The sequence below is a fragment of the Scyliorhinus torazame genome, chromosome 2 (assembly GCF_047496885.1).
Source record: "Scyliorhinus torazame isolate Kashiwa2021f chromosome 2, sScyTor2.1, whole genome shotgun sequence".
NCBI classification, from domain to species: domain Eukaryota; kingdom Metazoa; phylum Chordata; class Chondrichthyes; order Carcharhiniformes; family Scyliorhinidae; genus Scyliorhinus; species Scyliorhinus torazame.
In genome coordinates, this window is record NC_092708.1 from 21,909,457 (window position 1) to 21,929,066 (window position 19,610).

Consider the following 19,610-nt stretch of genomic DNA (forward strand, 5'->3'; position numbering starts at 1 on the left):
ATCTGATTCTACCTTCTTTCTTTCAAATTGGAGATTGAATTCTGCCATATTATGATCACTGCCTCCTAAGTGCTCCCTTACTTTAAGATCTTTAATCAAGTCTGGCTCATTACATAATACTAAGTCCAGAATGGCCTGTTCCCTCGTGGGCTCCATCACAAGCTGTTCCAAAAAGCCCTCCTGTAAACATTCAATGAATTCCCTTTCCTTGGGTCCACTGGCAGCATTATTTACCCAGTCCACCTGCATATTGAAGTCCCCCATGATTACTGTGACCTTGCCTTTCTGACATGCACTTTCTATTTCGTGGTGCATTTTGTGCCCCCGGTCCTGACCACTGTTAGGAGGCCTGTACATAACTCCCATTATGGTTTTTTTGCCTTTGTGGTTCCTCAACTCTACCCACACAGACTCCACATCATCTGACCCTATGTCATTTAGTGCTATTGATTTAATTTCATTCCTAATTAACAAGGCAACTCCACCCCCTCTGCCCACCTCCCTGTCTTTTCGATAGGTTGTGAATCCCTGGATGTTTAAATGCCAGTCCTGAACCCCCTGCAACCATGTCTCTGTGATGCCTACCACATCATACCTGCCAGTCACAATCTAGGCCACAAGCTCATCTACCTTGTTCCGTACACTGCGCGCATTTAAATATAGCACCGTTAATTCTCTATTGACCGTCCCTTTTTGTTTTCTTAGTGTGGTGGACCTTGGTTTACTGAGCCTTTCCATACACTGTGTCATATTTTGTGGGATGGGGACTATCGTAACCTCTCCTGAGTTTTGTATTTTCGTGCTTTTTTGTATTCCTAAGCAGCTACGCTTCCCACTGATTACTTCACCTCTTGGTTCCCTGACTTTCCCTTCCCCCCCAATCTTTAGTTTAAAGTCCTATTGACCACCCTATTTATTCTTTTCGCCAGAACGCTGGTCCCAGCTCGGTTCAGGTGGAGACCATCCCAACGGTATAGGTCCCCCCTGTCCCAAAACTGATGCCAGTGTCCCATGAAAAGGAATCCCTATTTCCCACACCACTCTTTCAGCCACGTGTTAACTTCCCTTATTCTTGCCTCCCTATGCCAATTTGCACGTGGCTCGGGCAGTAATCCAGAGATTATGACCCTTGAGGACCTGTTTTTTAATTTGAATCCTAGCTCTTTATAATCTCTAAACAGGTCCTCTTTCCTAGACTTGCCTATGTTGTTGGTACCGACATGGACCACAACAACTGGATCCTCCCCCTCCCTCTCCAGTATCCTTTCAAGCCGGTCAGAGATGTCCCGCACCCTAGCACCGGGCAGGCAACATACCATGCGGGACTCTTTATCCTGCTCACAAAGGATACTATCTATCCCCCTGATAATAGAATCCCCTACAACTACAACTTGCCTATTTACTCCCTCCCCTTGAATGGCCTGCTGAACCATGGTGCCTTGGTCAGCTGACTCATCCTTCCTGCAGCCCTGTTCGCCATCCACACAGGGAGCAAGTGCCTCATACCTGTTGGACAGAGTCAAGGGCTGAGGCTCCTGAGTTCCTGACTGCTGGTTCCCTTTACCTACCTGACTTGCAGTCACACCCTGCTGTCCCTGGCCACTGGCAGGATTTAAACTACTTACTCTGACAGGTGTGACTGCCTCCTGAAACACAGTGTCCAGGTAAGTCTCCCCCTCCCGGATGTGCCTCAGTGTTTGAAGCTCAGACTCCAGCTCATCAACTCTGAGCCGGAGCTCTTCGAGCAGCCAACACTTACTGCAGATGTGGTCGCTGCAGCTCGCAATGGGATCTGCCAGCTCCCACATCAAGCAGCTCAAGCACATCACCTGACCAGCCATCACTAATTAATTAATTAGTTTAATTTAAGTTTATGAGTTTAGCTGTGTTTTTTTTTTGAATTTGGGGCAGATTTGCTATCAACCAATCAGATCACAGCTTCCCTCTGACGTCACTTTTGGGAAAAAAACTGGAAAACAGGAAGTTACCGTTAGGTTTTTATACTCACAGAGACTGCTCCTCCTCCTCCGAACGGCTCCCGAAATTAGGCCCGAAGAAAGAGAGAGACCAAAACAGTTGGGAAAAAGCACCTTCACCCACTCTTCACCGAATTACCTCACTGCACCAAATTACCAAATTCTCACTCGGTCTGTATCTCTCTCACTCAGGCTGTGACTCCTTGACCTGCGCAATGCTTACTCTATTGAATAGCGGAGCAAGCTCGAGGGGCTGATTTGCCCACTCCTGCTCCTAGCTCTTATATCCTCATGTGGGACTTGTCACAAGGCACTGCCCTCCATACTGAATTATTCGCTCCACCAATCGTGTGATTCTCGAGCAATCCATTCAATGATATTCCATTCACAATGTACCTTAATGATTTAGATGAGGGAGCAAAATGAAATATCTCCAGATTTGCCGATGACACAAGCTGGGTGGGAGGGTGAGCTGTGAGGAGGATACAGAGATGCTTCAGCGGGATTTGGACAGGCTGAGTGAGTGGGCACATGCATGGCAGATGCAGTATAATGTGGATAAATGTGAGGTTATCCACTTCGGTAGCAAGAACAGGAAGGCGGATTATTATCTGAATGGCAACAGGTTGAGAGAGGGGAATGTACAACAAGATCTGGGTGTCCTTATACACCAGTCGCTGAAAGCAAGCATGCAGATACCGCAGGCGAATGGTATGTTGGCCTTCGTAGCGAGAGGATTTGAATGCAGGAGCAGGGATGTCCGTTATACAGGGCCATGGTGAGGTCACAACTGGACTACGTGCAGTTTTGATCTCCTTTTCTGAGGAAGGATGTCCTAGCTATGGGGCGAGTGCAGCGAAGGTCTACCAGACTGATTCCTGGGATGTCGGGACTGATGCATGAGGAGAGGTAGAGTTCAAAAGAATGAGGGGGACCTTGTGGAAATTCTAACAGGATTAGACAGGATAGATGCAGGAAGAATGTTCCCGATGGTGGGGGAGTCCAGAACCAGGGGTCACAAATAAGGATATGGGGGAGGTTCAGGACTGATTTGGAAGGAACTCCTTCACCCAGAGAGTGGTGAGCGTGTGTAATTCACGACCACAGAAAGTAGTTGAGACCAAAACATTGTATGGTTTCGAGAAGCAGTAAGCTATAGCACTTACTGCTAAGGGATCAAAGGATATGGGGGGAGCGGGGACAGCTTACTGAGTTGGATGATCAGCCATGATCATAATGGATGACGGACCAGGCTCGAAGGGCCGAATGGCCTCCTCCTGCTCCTATTTTGTATCTTTCGATGAGAGCTAATCAGGAAAGTACTTGCATTTGTATAGCACCTTTCCAGACCTCAGAATGTCCCAAAGCGCTTCACAACCAACAAAGTACTTTGGATTTGAAGTGTAGTGGTTGTAATGCTGGATACATGGCTGCCGACTTGCACACACAGCCTCTTAGCAACAGCAATGTGATAATAACCAATGTGATCGTCTGTTATTGGTGATGCTCACTGAGGGCTAAATAGCACCTGAGAGGGCAGGTACGGCCTCGCTTTTAAGGTCTCATCAATAGATGGCACCCTCGGCTACAGCGCCCCCTCAGTACAGCACTGGGAGTGCCAGCCAGGAGCACACGCAAGTGTCTCGTGAGGAGATTTGAACTCACAACCTGCGGACTCTGAGGCAGGAGGGCTGCTCATTGAGACAGAGCTGACAGGACTGCAGGACTCTGGAGAATACAGTAAAGACATGGGCAGCTGCAAGGTTACCATAAAAATATTGTAGAGGTGCCTTAAGAATTGTATCCACCGAGTTGTGTCTTGCCAGTGCCGAGACAGACCCTTCGGACCATAAGACCTGTGCAGCTGTTTGTCACCAGACGGCACCTAGTTTAATCCCATTCCTCTGTTCCTCTTTATCGGGGGAAAATCTAATTCCCTTTTCGGGAAACATTAACTCTGTTTCTCTCTACAAATGGTTGGGGGCTGGATTAGCACAGTGGGCTAAACAGCTGGCTTGTAATGCAGAACAAGGCCAGCAGCACGGTTCGATTCCTGTACCAGCCTCCCCGAACAGGTGCTGGAATGTGGTGACGAGGGGCTTTTCACAGTAACTTCATTGAAGCCTGTTTTTATTGTGACAATAAGCGATTATTATATTATTGTTATTCGATTGTTTAACCTGCTGAGTTAATCCAGCATATTCTCGTTTTATTTGAGCTAGACGGCCTATGGAGGTAACTCCTCCTCCGCCCACAGTGAGTGCAATGGAGGCCCCCTTGGTTACGCACAGCAAAGATGGGCCAGATGAGAGCTGCTCCAGTTGGAATTCTGCCTTGAAGTCTCCCTCCCCCGCCACCGCAGTGGCAGAGGCGGTGGAAGCGTGCCCGCACACTGATAGCCGAGTTTCCTCATGGTGCTCCGCGCCCAGGGAGTGTCTTCCAAGGGCATTTCAATTTATTGCCACGAGTTTCCCTCGACCGCCTGACGAAGTCCCAGTAAAACAGTCATGTCCCAATTATCAATGCCAATTAACATTCCTAAGTGAGGCGGTGTGGCATTATCTGTGCATACCTTTGACACTTGACTTCATTGCCAGTGTGTTAAAGGTTATTGGCCCCAGATTGGGTTAAACGCTCTGAGTGATGTCGCACTGACTGTCTTTTGAGACAGGTGATTGTTTCTCTTTCCTGATCAGCTGTTTATCAGGCTCCGGCTCCTCCATTGCATTTACATGCTAGACGTCTGCCATTTACTTCGCTGCTGCCCTATTTCTGGCCCCTGATTCTCTGACAACCTTGTCGGCTGGGGTGATGGGGTGCACAGAGAGCAAGTCGGTGGTTCTTCCCGAGGGTCTCGCCTGTCATAATATTCACTCATGTTCATAATGAGATACAGATAGGCAGTGATGGACACACACAGGAACCAATCATCACACAGAATACAGAACAACCAATCACCAGGCAGGACACTACAGGGTACATTACCAGTATAAAACACACGAGGCAGGAAGCCCCGGCCTCTTCGTACTGGTGATATCTGTAGCAACAGTCAGGGTGCAACGTACAGTCAGCACCTACTACACATGGCACAGAGCAAGTCTGGGCAAGCCAGACCAAGATTAGCAAGTTTAGATTAATAGAGTGTCGACCCACAGCGAACTATGTACATTACTCGTCAAGCTCAATAAAGCGTTGTTGAACCATCTACAGCGTTGGAAACCTGTTTTCAAGTGATGCTGCGTCGAGTTGCAGTCCGTGTTAATCCAACATATATGACACATCATCGCCCTTGTGTTCAAATTCCTGCACTGGGAGAGGGGGTGGGCATTGTCCTGCAGGGGGCGGTCTGACGGGGGGGGGGGGGGGGGTCCGACCCCGGCGGGGGGCCTCCACCGTGGCCTGGTCCGCGATCTGGGCCTACCGATCGGCGGGCCAGCTTCTCCTGGTGGGGGCCTCTTTTACTCCATGCCAGGCCCCTGTAGCTCTACGCCATGTTGCGCTGCGACCGGCGCGACGAAGGAAACTAATGCGCATGCGCAAATTCTCGCCGGCCGCAGCGCGCATGCGCAGACCTGCGGCGCCCGCTTGCCGCCGGTATCGGCAGCTGGAGCTGCGTGAGTCACTCCAGTGCCCTGCTGGCCCCCTGTAGGGCGCAGGATCGCTGCTCCTGGGGGCCTGTTGACACCGTCGTAAAATGCGACGGCCTTTACGACGGCGTCAACACTTAGCCTCAGGATCAGAGAATCCCGCCCCCAATCTCTCCTCATACAACACTCCCGCCATCCCAGGAACCAGTCTGGTGAACATTTGCTGGACTCCCTCCATGACAAGTCCTGAGTTCTTTCGTCCACTGTGCCACTCCTAGCAGTACTGGAATTGGGTCACAGGGCAGCCTTGACAGTTGACCTGGTTTATTTACTCAAAACACACAACAGCCTGCATTTATGTAGCACCTTGAATAAGTTTAAAACATCCCAGGCCTTTCACAGGAACGTACTCACACAAAATCTGGCAAGGCGGCACAGTGGTTAGCACGGCTGCCTCACAGCGCCATGGACCCGGGTTCGATTCCGACCTCGGGTGACTGTGTGGGAGTTTGCACGTTCTCCCCGTGTCTGCGCGGGATTCCTCCGGGTGCTCCGGTTTTCTCCCAGAGCCCAAAGGCGTGCAAGTGGATTGGTCATGATCAATGTGCGGGGTTACGGGGGTAGGGTGGAGGAATGGGCCGAGGTGGGGGTGCTCCTTGGGTGGGTCGGTGCAGACTCGATGGGCCGAGTGGCCCCCTTCTGCACTGTAAGGATTCTATGATTCTAGGATAAGGAGGCATTAGGACAGGAGAGCAAAATCCTGGCAGGGGCAGGTTTAAGGAATGTCGAAAGGGAGGAGAGGTTTAGAGATGGAGGGCGGGATTCTAATCCTGAGGCCAAGTTGCTGACGCGTCCTCAGCGAATGGGATCAAAGGCTATGGGGCAAAAGCAGGATTAGGCTATTGAGTTGGATGATCAGCCATGATCGTGATGAACGGCGGAGCAGGCTCGAAGGGCCGAATGGCCTCCTCCCACTATCTTCTATGTTTCTAAGTTTCTATGTTAAACACAAAGATCCTCTTACTTGTGTTAGCGCCAACGCTCCAACGTTGGGGATACTGGACGACGTTGAGGCGATTCCTCCCAAGAGGGTGGCAATGCAGCTTCCGACTCCTTCCAAGCAAATCCCTCGGTTGCAGGAATCTCGAGGGGGATGCAGGCAGCCCATGACTTTTGAACACATCACGTAGCATCCTAACGAGCTGATGCTGGTGCCCAACGCCATGACGATGCCAATGCACGTTGACTGAATGGTGATTGAGGGGGCACCCCACTCGCCTGAGGGAAAGATCAGAATGGAGCATCTGTCAAAGACCCTAAACGGCACCTTTCACAACTACCAGGAGCCCAGGCGGACCTGGGGCCTGTGGGTTCAAACCCCACTACGGGAGCTGGTGGAATTTAACTTCAATTAATAAATCTGGAATCTAAAGTTAGTTCTCCGTAATGGTGGCCGTGAAACTATCATCGATTGTTGTAAAAATCCACCTGGTTCGTCTTCAGGGAAGGAAGTCTGCCGTCCTTACCCGGTCTGGCCTACATGTGACTCCAGACCCATTGCAATGTGGTTCACTCTTAACGGCCCTCTGAAAATGGCCGAGCGAGACACTCAGTTCAGGGGCAATTGGTGTTCCCACGTACCTACTGACCTTGTCCTCTTAGGTGATAGATGTTTCCAGGTTGGGACACTGCTGCCGTAGGAGCCTTGCTGGTTTCCTGCAGTGCATCTTGAGGACGGTACACACTGCTGGCTCTGTACGCTGGTGGTGGAGGGAGTGAATGTTTGTGGAAGGAGGAGCAGTCAAGCGAGGCTGCTTTGTCCTGGATGGTGTCGAGCTTCTTGAGTGTTGTTGGAGCTGCACTCATGCAGGCAAGTGGAGAGTATTCCATCACACTCCTCACTCCTGACGTGTACACGGTGGACAGGACTTGGGGAGTCAGGAGGTGAGTGACTTGCTGCAGGGTTCCCAGCCTCTGACCTACTCTTGTAGCCGCAGTATTTATCTGGCTAGTCTAGTTCATTTTGCTGGTCAACAGTGAACCTCAGAAAATTGGTGGCGATATTGATAATATTTTAAACTGTCTCGCAGAGAAATATACGACACGTTTGTCAGTGCTCGAACGAGAAAAGTTAGTTTGGTATTTTGAATAGAACTGGGACATTGATGACAACCCAAAGGCCAATTCCCTTTCAGATGATGGTTGGCTGATATTCTTTACTGTTCCAGAATGTTCTGTACTCACTCTGTGGTCGACCCTGCCCCAGATGCTGGAACTGATGTGGTCAGATCCCATTGGTGAATGAAAGTTTGCCCAGCTGTAGTAAGTGCAGGATGGCCCCTATTGTAAACCTGCAATGTCTCAAACACCCCTCATCCTCCCTCAAACACCCCTCATCCTCCCTCAAACACCCCTCATCCTCCCTCAACCTCCCTCAAACACCCCTCATCCTCCCTCAACCTCCCTCGAACACCCCTCATCCTCCCTCATCCTCCCTCAAACACCCCTCATCCTCCCTCATCCTCCCTCAAACACCCCTCATCCTCCCTCAACCTCCCTCGAACACCCCTCATCCTCCCTCATCCTCCCTCAAACACCCCTCATCCTCCCTCATCCTCCCTCAAACACCCCTCATCCTCCCTCAACCTCCCTCAAACACGCCTCATACTCCCTCAACCTCCCTCAAACACCCCTCATCCTCCCTCAACCTCCCTCAAACACCCCTCATCCTCCCTCAACCTCCCTCAAACACCCCTCATCCTCCCTCAACCTCCCTCAAACACCCCTCATCCTCCCTCAACCTCCCTCAAACACCCCTCATCCTCCCTCAACCTCCCTCAAACACGCCTCATCCTCCCTCAACCTCCCTCAAACACCCCTCATCCTCCCTCAACCTCCCTCAAACACCCCTCATCCTCCTTCAACCTCCCTCAAACACCCCTCATCCTCCCTCAACCTCCCTCAAACACCCCTCATTCTCACTCAACCTCCCTCAAACACCCCTCATCCACCCTCAACCTCCCTCAAACACCCCTCATCCTCCCTCAACCTCCCTCAAACACCCCTCATCCTCCCTCAACCTCCCTCAAACACCCCTCATCCTCCATCAACCTCCCTCAAACACGCCTCATCCTCCCTCAACCTCCCTCAAACACCCCTCATCCTCCCTCAACCTCCCTCAAACATGCCACATCCTCCCTCAACCTCCCTCAAACACTCCTCATCCTCCCTCAACCTTCCTCAAACACCCCTCATCCTCCCTCAACCTCCCTCAAACACCCCTCAACCTCCCTCAAACACCCCTCATCCTCCCTCAACCTCCCTTAAACACCCCTCCCTCCCTCTACCTCCCTCAAACACCCCTCAACCTCCCTCAACCACGCCACATCCTCCCTCAACCTCCCTCAAACACCCCTCATCCTCCCTCAACCTTCCTCAAACACCCCTCATCCTCCCTCAACCTCCCTCAAACACCCCTCAACCTCCCTCAAACACCCCTCATCCTCCCTCAACCTCCCTTAAACACCCCTCCCTCCCTCAAACACCCCTCATCCACCCTCATCCTCCCTCAAACACCCCTCCCTCTACCTCCCTCAAACACCACTCATCCACCCTCAAACTCCCTCAAACACCCCTCAACCTCCCTCAAACACCTCTCAACCCCCTCAACTCCCTCAAACACTCCTCATCCTCCCTCAACCTCCCACAACCCACCTCAACCCCTCTCAACTCCCTCAAACACCCCTCATCCTCCCTCAACCTCCTTCAAACACCCCTCATCCTCCCTCAACCTCCCTCAAACACCCCTCATCCTCCCTCAACCTCCCTCAAACACCCCTCATCCACCCTCAACCTCCCTCAAACACCCCTCAACTCCCTCAAACACTCCTCATCCTCCCTCATCCTCCCTCAACCCCCCTCAACCCCTCTCAACTCCCTCAAACACCCCTCATCCTCCCTCAACCACCCCATGCTCCCTTAACCACCCCTCAACCCCCCTCAACCCTCTCAATCACCCTTCAACCATAACCACTCCTCAACCACCCCTCAACCTCTCTCAACCAGCCCTCAACCACCCCTCATCCTCCCTCGACCTCCCTCAACTACCCCTCAACCCCCTCAACCTCCCTCAACCACCCCTCAATCTCTCTCAACCACTCCTCAGCCACCCCTCAATCACCCTCAAACACCCTCAATCACCCCTCAATACGCAGCCCCTCGCAACCACCCCTCTATGCCCCCAACCAATCCTCAATCACCCCTCCCAACACCCCCAACAAGCCCTCATCCACCCCTCAACCAGTCCTCATCACCGTCAACCCCCCCATAACCACCCCTCAACCACCCCTCATCACCTTCAATCACCTCTCAACAACCCCAACTACCCCTCCACAACTCCAAACCCCCTCCTCAATGCCCCTCAACCACCCCTCAAACCCTCACAACCTCCCTCAAACACCCCTCATCCTCCCTCAACCTCCCTCGAACACCCCTCATCCTCCCTCATCCTCCCTCAAACACCCCTCATCCTCCCTCATCCTCCCTCAAACACCCCTCATCCTCCCTCAACCTCCCTCAAACACGCCTCATACTCCCTCAACCTCCCTCAAACACCCCTCATCCTCCCTCAACCTCCCTCAAACACCCCTCATCCTCCCTCAACCTCCCTCAAACACCCCTCATCCTCCCTCAACCTCCCTCAAACACCCCTCATCCTCCCTCAACCTCCCTCAAACACCCCTCATCCTCCCTCAACCTCCCTCAAACACCCCTCATCCTCCCTCAACCTCCCTCAAACACGCCTTATCCTCCCTCAACCTCCCTCAAACACCCCTCATCCTCCCTCAACCTCCCTCAAACACCCCTCATCCTCCTTCAACCTCCCTCAAACACCCCTCATCCTCCCTCAACCTCCCTCAAACACCCCTCATTCTCACTCAACCTCCCTCAAACACCCCTCATCCACCCTCAACCTCCCTCAAACACCCCTCATCCTCCCTCAACCTCCCTCAAACACCCCTCATCCTCCCTCAACCTCCCTCAAACACCCCTCATCCTCCATCAACCTCCCTCAAACACGCCTCATCCTCCCTCAACCTCCCTCAAACACCCCTCATCCTCCCTCAACCTCCCTCAAACATGCCACATCCTCCCTCAACCTCCCTCAAACACCCCTCATCCTCCCTCATCCTCCCTCAACCTCCCTCAAACACCCCTCATTCTCACTCAACCTCCCTCAAACACCCCTCATCCACCCTCAACCTCCCTCAAACACCCCTCATTATCCCTCAACCTCCCTCAAACACCCCTCATCCTCCCTCAACCTCCCTCAAACACCCCTCATCCTCCATCAACCTCCCTCAAACACGCCTCATCCTCCCTCAACCTTCCTCAAACACCCCTTATCCTCCCTCAACCTCCCTCAAACACCCCTCAACCTCCCTCAAACACCCCTCATCCTCCCTCAACCTCCCTTAAACACCCTTCCCTCCCTCAAACACCCCTCATCCACCCTCATCCTCCCTCAAACACCCCTCCCTCTACCTCCCTCAAACACCACTCATCCACCCTCAAACTCCCTCAAACACCCCTCAACCTCCCTCAAACACCTCTCAACCCCCTCAACTCCCTCAAACACTCCTCATCCTCCCTCAACCTCCCACAACCCACCTCAACCCCTCTCAACTCCCTCAAACACCCCTCATCCTCCCTCAACCTCCTTCAAACACCCCTCATCCTCCCTCAACCTCCCTCAAACACCCCTCATCCTCCCTCAACCTCCCTCAAACACCCCCATCCACCCTCAACCTCCCTCAAACACCCCTCAACTCCCTCAAACACTCCTCATCCTCCCTCATCCTCCCTCAACCCCCCTCAACCCCTCTCAACTCCCTCAAACACCCCTCATCCTCCCTCAACCACCCCCATGCTCCCTTAACCACCCCTCAACCCCCCTCAACCCTCTCAATCACCCTTCAACCCCAACCACTCCTCAACCACCCCTCAACCTCTCTCAACCAGCCCTCAACCACCCCTCATCCTCCCTCGACCTCCCTCAACTACCCCTCAACCCCCTCAACCTCCCTCAACCACCCCTCAACCTCTCTCAACCACTCCTCAGCCACCCCTCAATCACCCTCAAACACCCTCAATCACCCCTCAATACGCAGCCCCTCGCAACCACCCCTCTATGCCCCCAACCAATCCTCAATCACCCCTCCCAACACCCCCAACAAGCCCTCATCCACCCCTCAACCCCCCAACCACCCCTCAACCAGTCCTCATCACCGTCAACCCCCCCATAACCACCCCTCAACCACCCCTCATCACCTTCAATCACCTCTCAACAACCCCAACTACCCCTCCACAACTCCAAACCCCCTCCTCAATGCCCCTCAACCACCCCTCAAACCCTCACAACCTCCCTCAAACTCCCCTCAACTCACTCAGTCACCCCTCAACCCCGAAGCCCTCTCAACCACCCCTTAACACCCCTCACCAATCCTCAACCATCCCTCACCACCCCCAACTACCCCTCCACCACCCTTGAATTCCCTCCTAAACCCGCCCCCCCCAACCATCAGCACCCCCCCCCAACCCCCCAACCCCCCACCTCTCCAACCACCCTACACCTTCCCCTGGCGGTTTGATGCTCGATTACCTGGCTTTGGGATGTTGAACCAGGGTACCAGGCGTGTTCCATTGCTGCGAAGAATCCCTCGATGCCCTCCACCCGAATAAGGGCTTAAGAGGTCTCCTTCCGGCAGGACCCCGCACAAAATCCAGAGAACTGTGACCGGCAGCAGGAGCTTGAAGGTGAGAAACGAAACGTTACTCACAGAAGAGAGACCGGAGCAGGAGGAGGCCATTCAGCCCCTCGAGCCTGCTCCACCATTCAACAAAATCATGGCTGATTTTCACCCTCAAATCTGCCTGGGCCAAAACCCTGGACCCCCCCCCTCCCCCCCATCCCCCGCCCCCAACAGCACAGTGGGTGTACCTACACCACGCGGACTGCAGCGGTTCAAGAACGCGACTCAGCACCACCTTCGCAAGGGAACGTGAGGGATGGGCAATAAATGCGCTGTGCTCGCCCGCGACCCACAGATCCCGGTACAAGAATTCAAAACATTTCCTGCGCTACCGTTACATTCCAAATTCCCTCATCATCCACAAGCCGATCGACGCCTGACTTGGAAATATTCCGTAGCTCTCTGGAGACGGGACATTTCAAAGACTCGCCAATTGTGACCTGCCTGGAACATATTGGGCTGGACGCTCGGCCCCGCGACGCCCGGATCGTGTTTCCCGATGGGACGGAGAATCGGGCGTTGGGGGGAGGAGGGGGGGGGGGGATCGGGATTGACGCCGAGGGCTGAACCGATCGAGATGCTCCGAGCCCTTCCACTGACACCAGGAGCGAGGTCCGCGGGAGCATGTAAATTAATGCGAATTGGTCTTGATGACCCATTTCCATCTATTTCGTGAGACCGGCGCAATGCTCCAGCCCTCCGTAATTCTCCAGTCCCCGGGGCCGGGAATCACATGGGCGCGGATCACTTGTGCTCTCTGCCCAGTGTGGCCCTGGCGTGGTGGACCTCACCATGGGCCAGGCGGGTGGTAGGGGAGGGGTCGGGGGACTCCATCGGGGAGCTACTCCCAGAGTCCATCCGAGGGCCTCTCTACCCCTACCCCCAATACATTACCTGCCCACCCCTCATCTACCACCTTGGACTCCCTTGATAAGGAAATCTCCCTACGCCCCCACCTACGCCCCCCCCCCCCCCCCCCAGGAACCCCATGAATAGGGAGACCCCCATCCCGGGACTCCCTAACTGAAGGAACACCCCCATAACAGAGACCCTCTAACTAGAGCGACCCCGCACAGAGACCCGTTAATTAAAGGGACCCCCGGCACCCCCTAAATGAAGGAAGAAACCCCAGGGACCCCTTAGCTAGAGGGACCCCCTGACTAGAGGGACCCACTGCCCCACAGAAAAGAGAGCTCTGTCTGGAAGCAACACAGCTGTCCAGACGGGCCGGTGAAAACAATTACGGCTGTAACATTTACCTGGAGGCTTTGCGTGTCTATTCCTCAAAGGAGAACAGCTGTGACCTGTGTTTCAACCCCACAGATTCATTAGCTGCAAGCCATTCATAACTTTCTAGTAGTGTGCTGTGATTGACAGCTCCCACAAACCAACTGTAGACTTGATTCATTCATCTCCCTTCATGCATCAGTGACTCTAGGTGGTGAAACTCCAATGTTTACAAACATTGACCACATCAAAGAGAGGTAAGTGCATTGCAATCACATGCATGAGCGATCAGAATGCACTTAGTGCATGGAATGCACTTGGAACCTGGGTCCCTGGCGTTGCGAGGCAGCAGTGCTAACCGCTGTACCACTCTACCACCCGTCAAGATCAGGAGTAGGCCATACGACCCCCTGAACCAGCTCCACCATTCGATGAGGGCATGGCTGATGCACTACTTGAACCCTATTTCCATATTCCCATTCTGAGATTGTTAGAATATCATATTAAAGGGACACGGAAATGTGGTAAAGAGCACTGCGCCAGCACAGTGGTTAGCATTGCTGCCTCACAGCTCCAGGGCCCCGGGTTCGATTCTAACTTTGGGTGACTGTCTGTGCGGAGTCTGCACGTTCCCCCCGTGTCTGCGTGGGTTTCCTCCGGGTGCTCCGGTTTCCTCCCACAGTCCAAAAGTGTGCAGGTTAGTTGAATGCTAATTTGCCTCTTAGTGTCCAAAGGTGTGCAAGTCAGGTGGGGTTGTGGGGAGAAGGCAGGGGAGTGGGCCTAGGGTGCTCTTGGTCGGTTTGATGCAGACGCGATGGGTCGAATGGAATCCTTTTCCACTGTTGGGATTCAATGGAAATAAAGGTTTGCATTTACGTAGGGCTTTTCACAGCCACGGGGCACCTCAAACCGTGTTCGGCCAATGCAGTTCTTTTTTGAATTCTAGTAATGGTTGGGAGGGAAACACAACAGGCAGTTTGCGCACAGGAAGATCCCACAAACAGCACATGTGAGAAGCCAGCACAATATTACGGTGCGGCACTGCCTCAGCACTCCCCTTGGTGGCCAGCTTCGACCTGTGAGCTCACGCCCCAGAGTGGGACCTGAGAGCCCAAACCCTTTGACTCAGAGACGAGAGCCAGGGTTTGACACACACCAGGCAGCTCATTGAGTGGCAGAACGGTCTTGCCTAGGCGCCTTCCGACACGGAAGTGAATTTAGTCGCGATGCGCGGCGATCGTTAGAATGCCCCTTCCCTCTCAAACTCCCGATGGGCTGTACGTCCGGACCGAGGGACTCGCAATCCATACCGAAAATATCCTGAATAGTGGGAAGTAGGTCAAGAGGTCAAAGCCTTTAGATTTCTTCCAGCTCCAAATCGGGATGTAACAGGATCGAAGGTGCTGGGACAAAATCACAACCAGGAATATCAACCTGAGAATGGGAGAAAGGTCACAGGATATCACATTGACCATCACTTTAATATTACAGTAAGAAGTCTTACAACACCAGGTTAAAGTCCAACAGGTTTGTTTCAAATCACAGAGTAGTGTTTCAAAACAACCCTGTTGGGCTTTAACCTGGTGTTGTAAGACTTCTTACTGTGCTCACCCCAGTCCAACGCCGGCATCTCCACATCATCAATATTACAGGACTAAAGAAGAGCTCACTTATTTTTTATTCGTTCATGGGACGTGGCCATCGCCGGCTGTGCCAGAATTTATTGCCCATCCCTAATTGCCCTTAAGGGGCAGTTAAGAGTCAACCACATGGCTGTGGGTCTGGAGTCACATGTAGGCCAGACCGGGTAAGGACGGCGGATTTCCTTCCCTAAAGGACGTCCCAATTTCAGCAGTGGCAGGAATCGAACCCGAGTCCCCGGAGCACGAATCTGGGTTTCTAGTTTACTAGGCCAGTGGCCAGGCCACCACGCCACCGCCTCCCAATTGAAACGGGGTCAGCCCCAGCATAGCCCACACCCAGTGAAGTGTTGTAATGTAGGGGGTGGTGTCGGGGGTATTGTAAGGTTTTTTTTTGGTGTCTGAGAGAGGGTCTGGGGGCCTGTGTAGTTGAATAGTAACAACACCTAACTGGATACATCGCCATTCCACGCTGACTCCTTACGGAATCTTCTACCCACAGTCCAGAAGAGGCAGTGGTGTAGTGGCATTGTCACTGGAGTAGTAATCCAGGGACCCAGGCTACGAGGGACACGGTTCAAATCCCACCAAGGCAGATCAGCTGAATTCAAATTTGGAATTAAATTCCCCTTGAAGGAAATCTGCCATCCTGACCCGATCTGGCCTACATGACCCACAGCAATGACACTGAAATGCATCAGGGAGTGGAGGGCAAGCAGGAATGGGTGGGCACGCTAGCACTGTTGCTTCACAGCGCCAGGGTCCCGGGTTCGATTCCCGGCTTGGGTCACTGTCTGTGCGGAGTCTGCACGTTCTCCCCGTGTCTGCGTGGGTTTCCTCCGGGCGCTCTGGTTTCCTCCCACAAATCCCAAAAGACGTGCTGATAGGTGAATTGGACATTCTGAATTCTCCCTCTGCATACCCGAACAGGCGCTGGAATGTGGCGACCAGGAGCTTTTCACAGTAACTTGATTGCAGCGTTAATTTAAGCCTACTTGTGACAATAATAAAGATTATTATTAAGCACGAACACAATGGGCTGAATGGTCCCCTTCTCTGGTGTACGGCTCCCCGGGTCGTCAAACAAAAGTGAGGCAAATGCTCCACCTAGTGGAAAGTAAATGAACTGCTTTGTGGGTTGATATCAGATGAATTGTTTTTAATGTGGAATCTGTAACGCAGAAGCAGTTCTATGTCGGTGTTTATCCCCCCCTCACCAGTCTCCAACTGCTCTAATAACCTCTTTGCACCCAGTCCCTGATCCCAACGATCTCATGTATGCATCAATCCTTCCCTTAAATGAGCGAATTCACTTCAACCACTCCTTGTGGTAGCGAGTCCCACATTCCCACCACTCCCTGGGTAAAGACAGTTCTCCTGAATTCTTTATTTGACCTGTGGAAAGACACATGTAGTTTCTCCACATGCACCCTATCGGAATGCCATAGGTCTAAAGAAAGGAAAAATTGCATTCATATAGCACCTTTCAGAGCCTCATGACATCCCAAAGGGATAGCCAATGAAGTAATTTTGAACATAGAACATAGAAACCGCTTGTTAGTGCAGAGCCTGAATGCTGCTGAAAAGAGAGACGGGTTGTCGAAGCTTTTCAACTCGCACTTCTCAGGACAAATGTAAGAGTGTCAAATTTCAATTGACAACAATTTATAACTGCAGGAGAAGTGTGGTCACAGCTGTGAGGTAGCAACCGCTGCAGAGCCTCCGCTTTCCCAGTGAAGATGAGTCCCTATCTGCTCAATCCCATTCCAAACTCGGTTACTGCTCGTCTATATATTTTTTCACACATTCTCTAGTGCGCCAATATTCCCCTCGTAGTATGGAGAGAGCAGGGGAGGTGCTTTGAACTTGGTTTCCAGCAGGAGTATAAATTGACAGCCCATTATGCATTGTGCACGGTTTACTATCACAGTAGTGTAAATTGATTGTACATCGTGCTCGGTTCACTACGACACTGAAAAGGAATAGTCAGCATTGTTGAGGGGGTTTGCAATTCACTCTGAGTGTACCTGTGTTCCGGGCAAAGGGCGATTTCTACACGACCCGTAACTGGGCGTAGAACTCCAAATTTGGGCTGACCAAAGCTCTATTCAAATTTAACACTGCCTGCCCTGGCTTGGAGCCTTCTTCCTATACAAATGAATGTCGGCGCTCTGTTTGCACTCTTTATAAGAGATAGGAGCAGGAATGAACCATTTGGCTCTTCAAACCTGCTTCACCATTCAGTAAGATCGTGGCTACTTCTTGCACTATCCCCACATCTGCGAATTCACTTAGAATGGGCAGTGTGATAGCACAGTGGTTAGCATTGTTGCTTCACGGCTCCAGAGTCCGTATCCTGAGACTGTGACCTTCAGTTCTCTAAACAGCCTCTCAGCATCTACCTGGTCAAGGCCTGAAGAATTATCCATGTCATTTATTTATAGAATCATAGAATGCTACAGTACAGAAGGAGGATCATAGAATCTGTACAGTGCAGAATGAGGCCATTCGGCCCGTCGTGTCTGTGCCAGCTCTCTGCGAGTGCGATTCAACTAGTCACACTCTTTCCCAAAGATGTGCGGGTTGGGTGAATTGGCCATGCTAAACCTCCACTTAATGTCCAGAGATGCGCAGGTTAGGTTATGGGATTACAGGGGATAGGGCGAGGTGGACACTCGTTAATGGGCAGAGTGCTCATTCGAAGGGTCGGTGTAGACTCGACGGGCCGAATGGCCTCATTCTGCACTGTACAGATTCTATGATCCTATGATTCTCTTCCCCGTAGCCCAGCAATTGTTTTTCTTCAGATAAGTATCCAATTATTTTTTGAAAACCTTGATTGAATGTGCCGCATGCTCAGGCAACGTTTTCGAAACTCGAACCAATCCCTCTGTAATTCTCAGATCAAACGGGCCGATTCAATATTGCAAAGTGTGTAAGAGCGTTAGAATAAAGGATTCACTGCCAGACTTTCCCAGGAAAGAGCGACTTCCTTATTCTTACGCACTTACACACTTTGCAATATTGAATCGACCCTCTTTGCAAATTTGCAGGCTGATTTTCACAGACTAGAATTTCAGAGGCGACGGGAGGTTCAATTGGAGCCAAACACCTCCCCCTCCACCCCCCCCCCCCCCCCCGCCCCCTTCAACCCCCCACCCCCGGTCCCTCCCTCACCCAGGAGGCCTCTTGAAGTGTTCAGCTCCTTACCAATGGAAACATGGCGGGGATCTTGTCATGCTATTCACTAACATCTTGGTTGGTCGGTATCTAAACGGCATCTAAACACGCCCAGGATCCAAAGACCTCAGCACCGTCACCCAGCAAAAATCTATCGGGAGTGGTTTGCAGACCCCCTCAATTGTTTTTTGGGGGAGTTTGGGGGAAGGGAGGGGAGGGAAGCGTTCCAGATTTCCACTACACTTACTATGAAGGAAATAATCGACAAATGGAGATATTGGGACAGTCGACAAAACTCCTGATCAAAGAGGGTGGGTTTTGAGGTGCTTCTTAAAGGAGGAGAGATGGGGAGGCGGAGAGGCGTAGGGAGGGAATTCTGGAGTTTGGTCAAGGCAGCTGGTGAAGCGACTGTGCAAGAGGACGGAATTGAAAGATCCTTGTGGATCCCGGGCTGGGGGCGAGGGGGTGGGGAACGGGGGTGGGTGGGCAGGGGTGGGGGATGGCTTTAGAGCACTTTTCAGGACTTTACATAAGAACGTAAGAACATAAGAACTAGGAGCAGGAGTAGGCCATCTGGCCCCTCGAGCCTGCTCCACCATTCAATGAGATCATGGCTGATCTTTTGTGGACTCAGCTCCACTTTCCCACCCGAACACCATAACCCTTTATTCCTTTATTCTTCAAAATACTATCTATCTTTATCTTGAAAACATTTAATGAAGGAGCCTCAACTGCTTCACTGGGCAAGGAATTCCATAGATTCACAATCCTTTGGTTGAAGAAGTTCCTCCTAAACTCAGTCCTAAATCTACTTCCCCTTATTTTGAGGCTATGCCCCCTAGTTCTGCTTTCCCCGACCAGTGCAAACAACCTGCCCGCATCTATCCTATCTATTCCCTTCATAATTTTATATATTTCTATAAGATCCCCCCTCATCCTTCTAAATTCCAACGAGTACAGTCCCAGTCTACTCAACCTCTCCTAATTATCCAACCCCTTCAGCTCTGGGATTAACCTAATGAATCTCCTCTGCACACCCTCTAGTGCCAATATGTCCTTTCTCAGGTAAGGAGACCAAAACAACAGAATACTCCAGGTGTGGCCTCACTAATACCTTATTCAATTGCATAACCTCCCTAGTCTTAAACTCCATCCCTCTAGCAATGAAGGACAAAATTCCATTTGCCT

The 19,610-nt window shown here is 52.0% G+C and overlaps 1 protein-coding gene across 3 annotated transcripts in view; it reads right to left on the reverse strand.

The window, feature by feature from the left end:
- Positions 1-19,610, reverse strand: part of slc23a3 (solute carrier family 23 member 3) — a 98,202-nt gene that overhangs the window by 29,751 nt on the left and 48,841 nt on the right. For all 3 annotated transcript variants that reach the window (XM_072469402.1, XM_072469393.1, XM_072469385.1), the window contains 3 exons: positions 14,913-15,036; positions 12,225-12,372; positions 6,588-6,841 (listed from right to left, as the gene is read on the reverse strand). In XM_072469402.1, the coding sequence (XP_072325503.1) occupies positions 6,588-6,841; positions 12,225-12,372; positions 14,913-15,036 (526 nt within the window). The remainder of the gene's footprint in view (positions 1-6,587; positions 6,842-12,224; positions 12,373-14,912; positions 15,037-19,610) is intronic.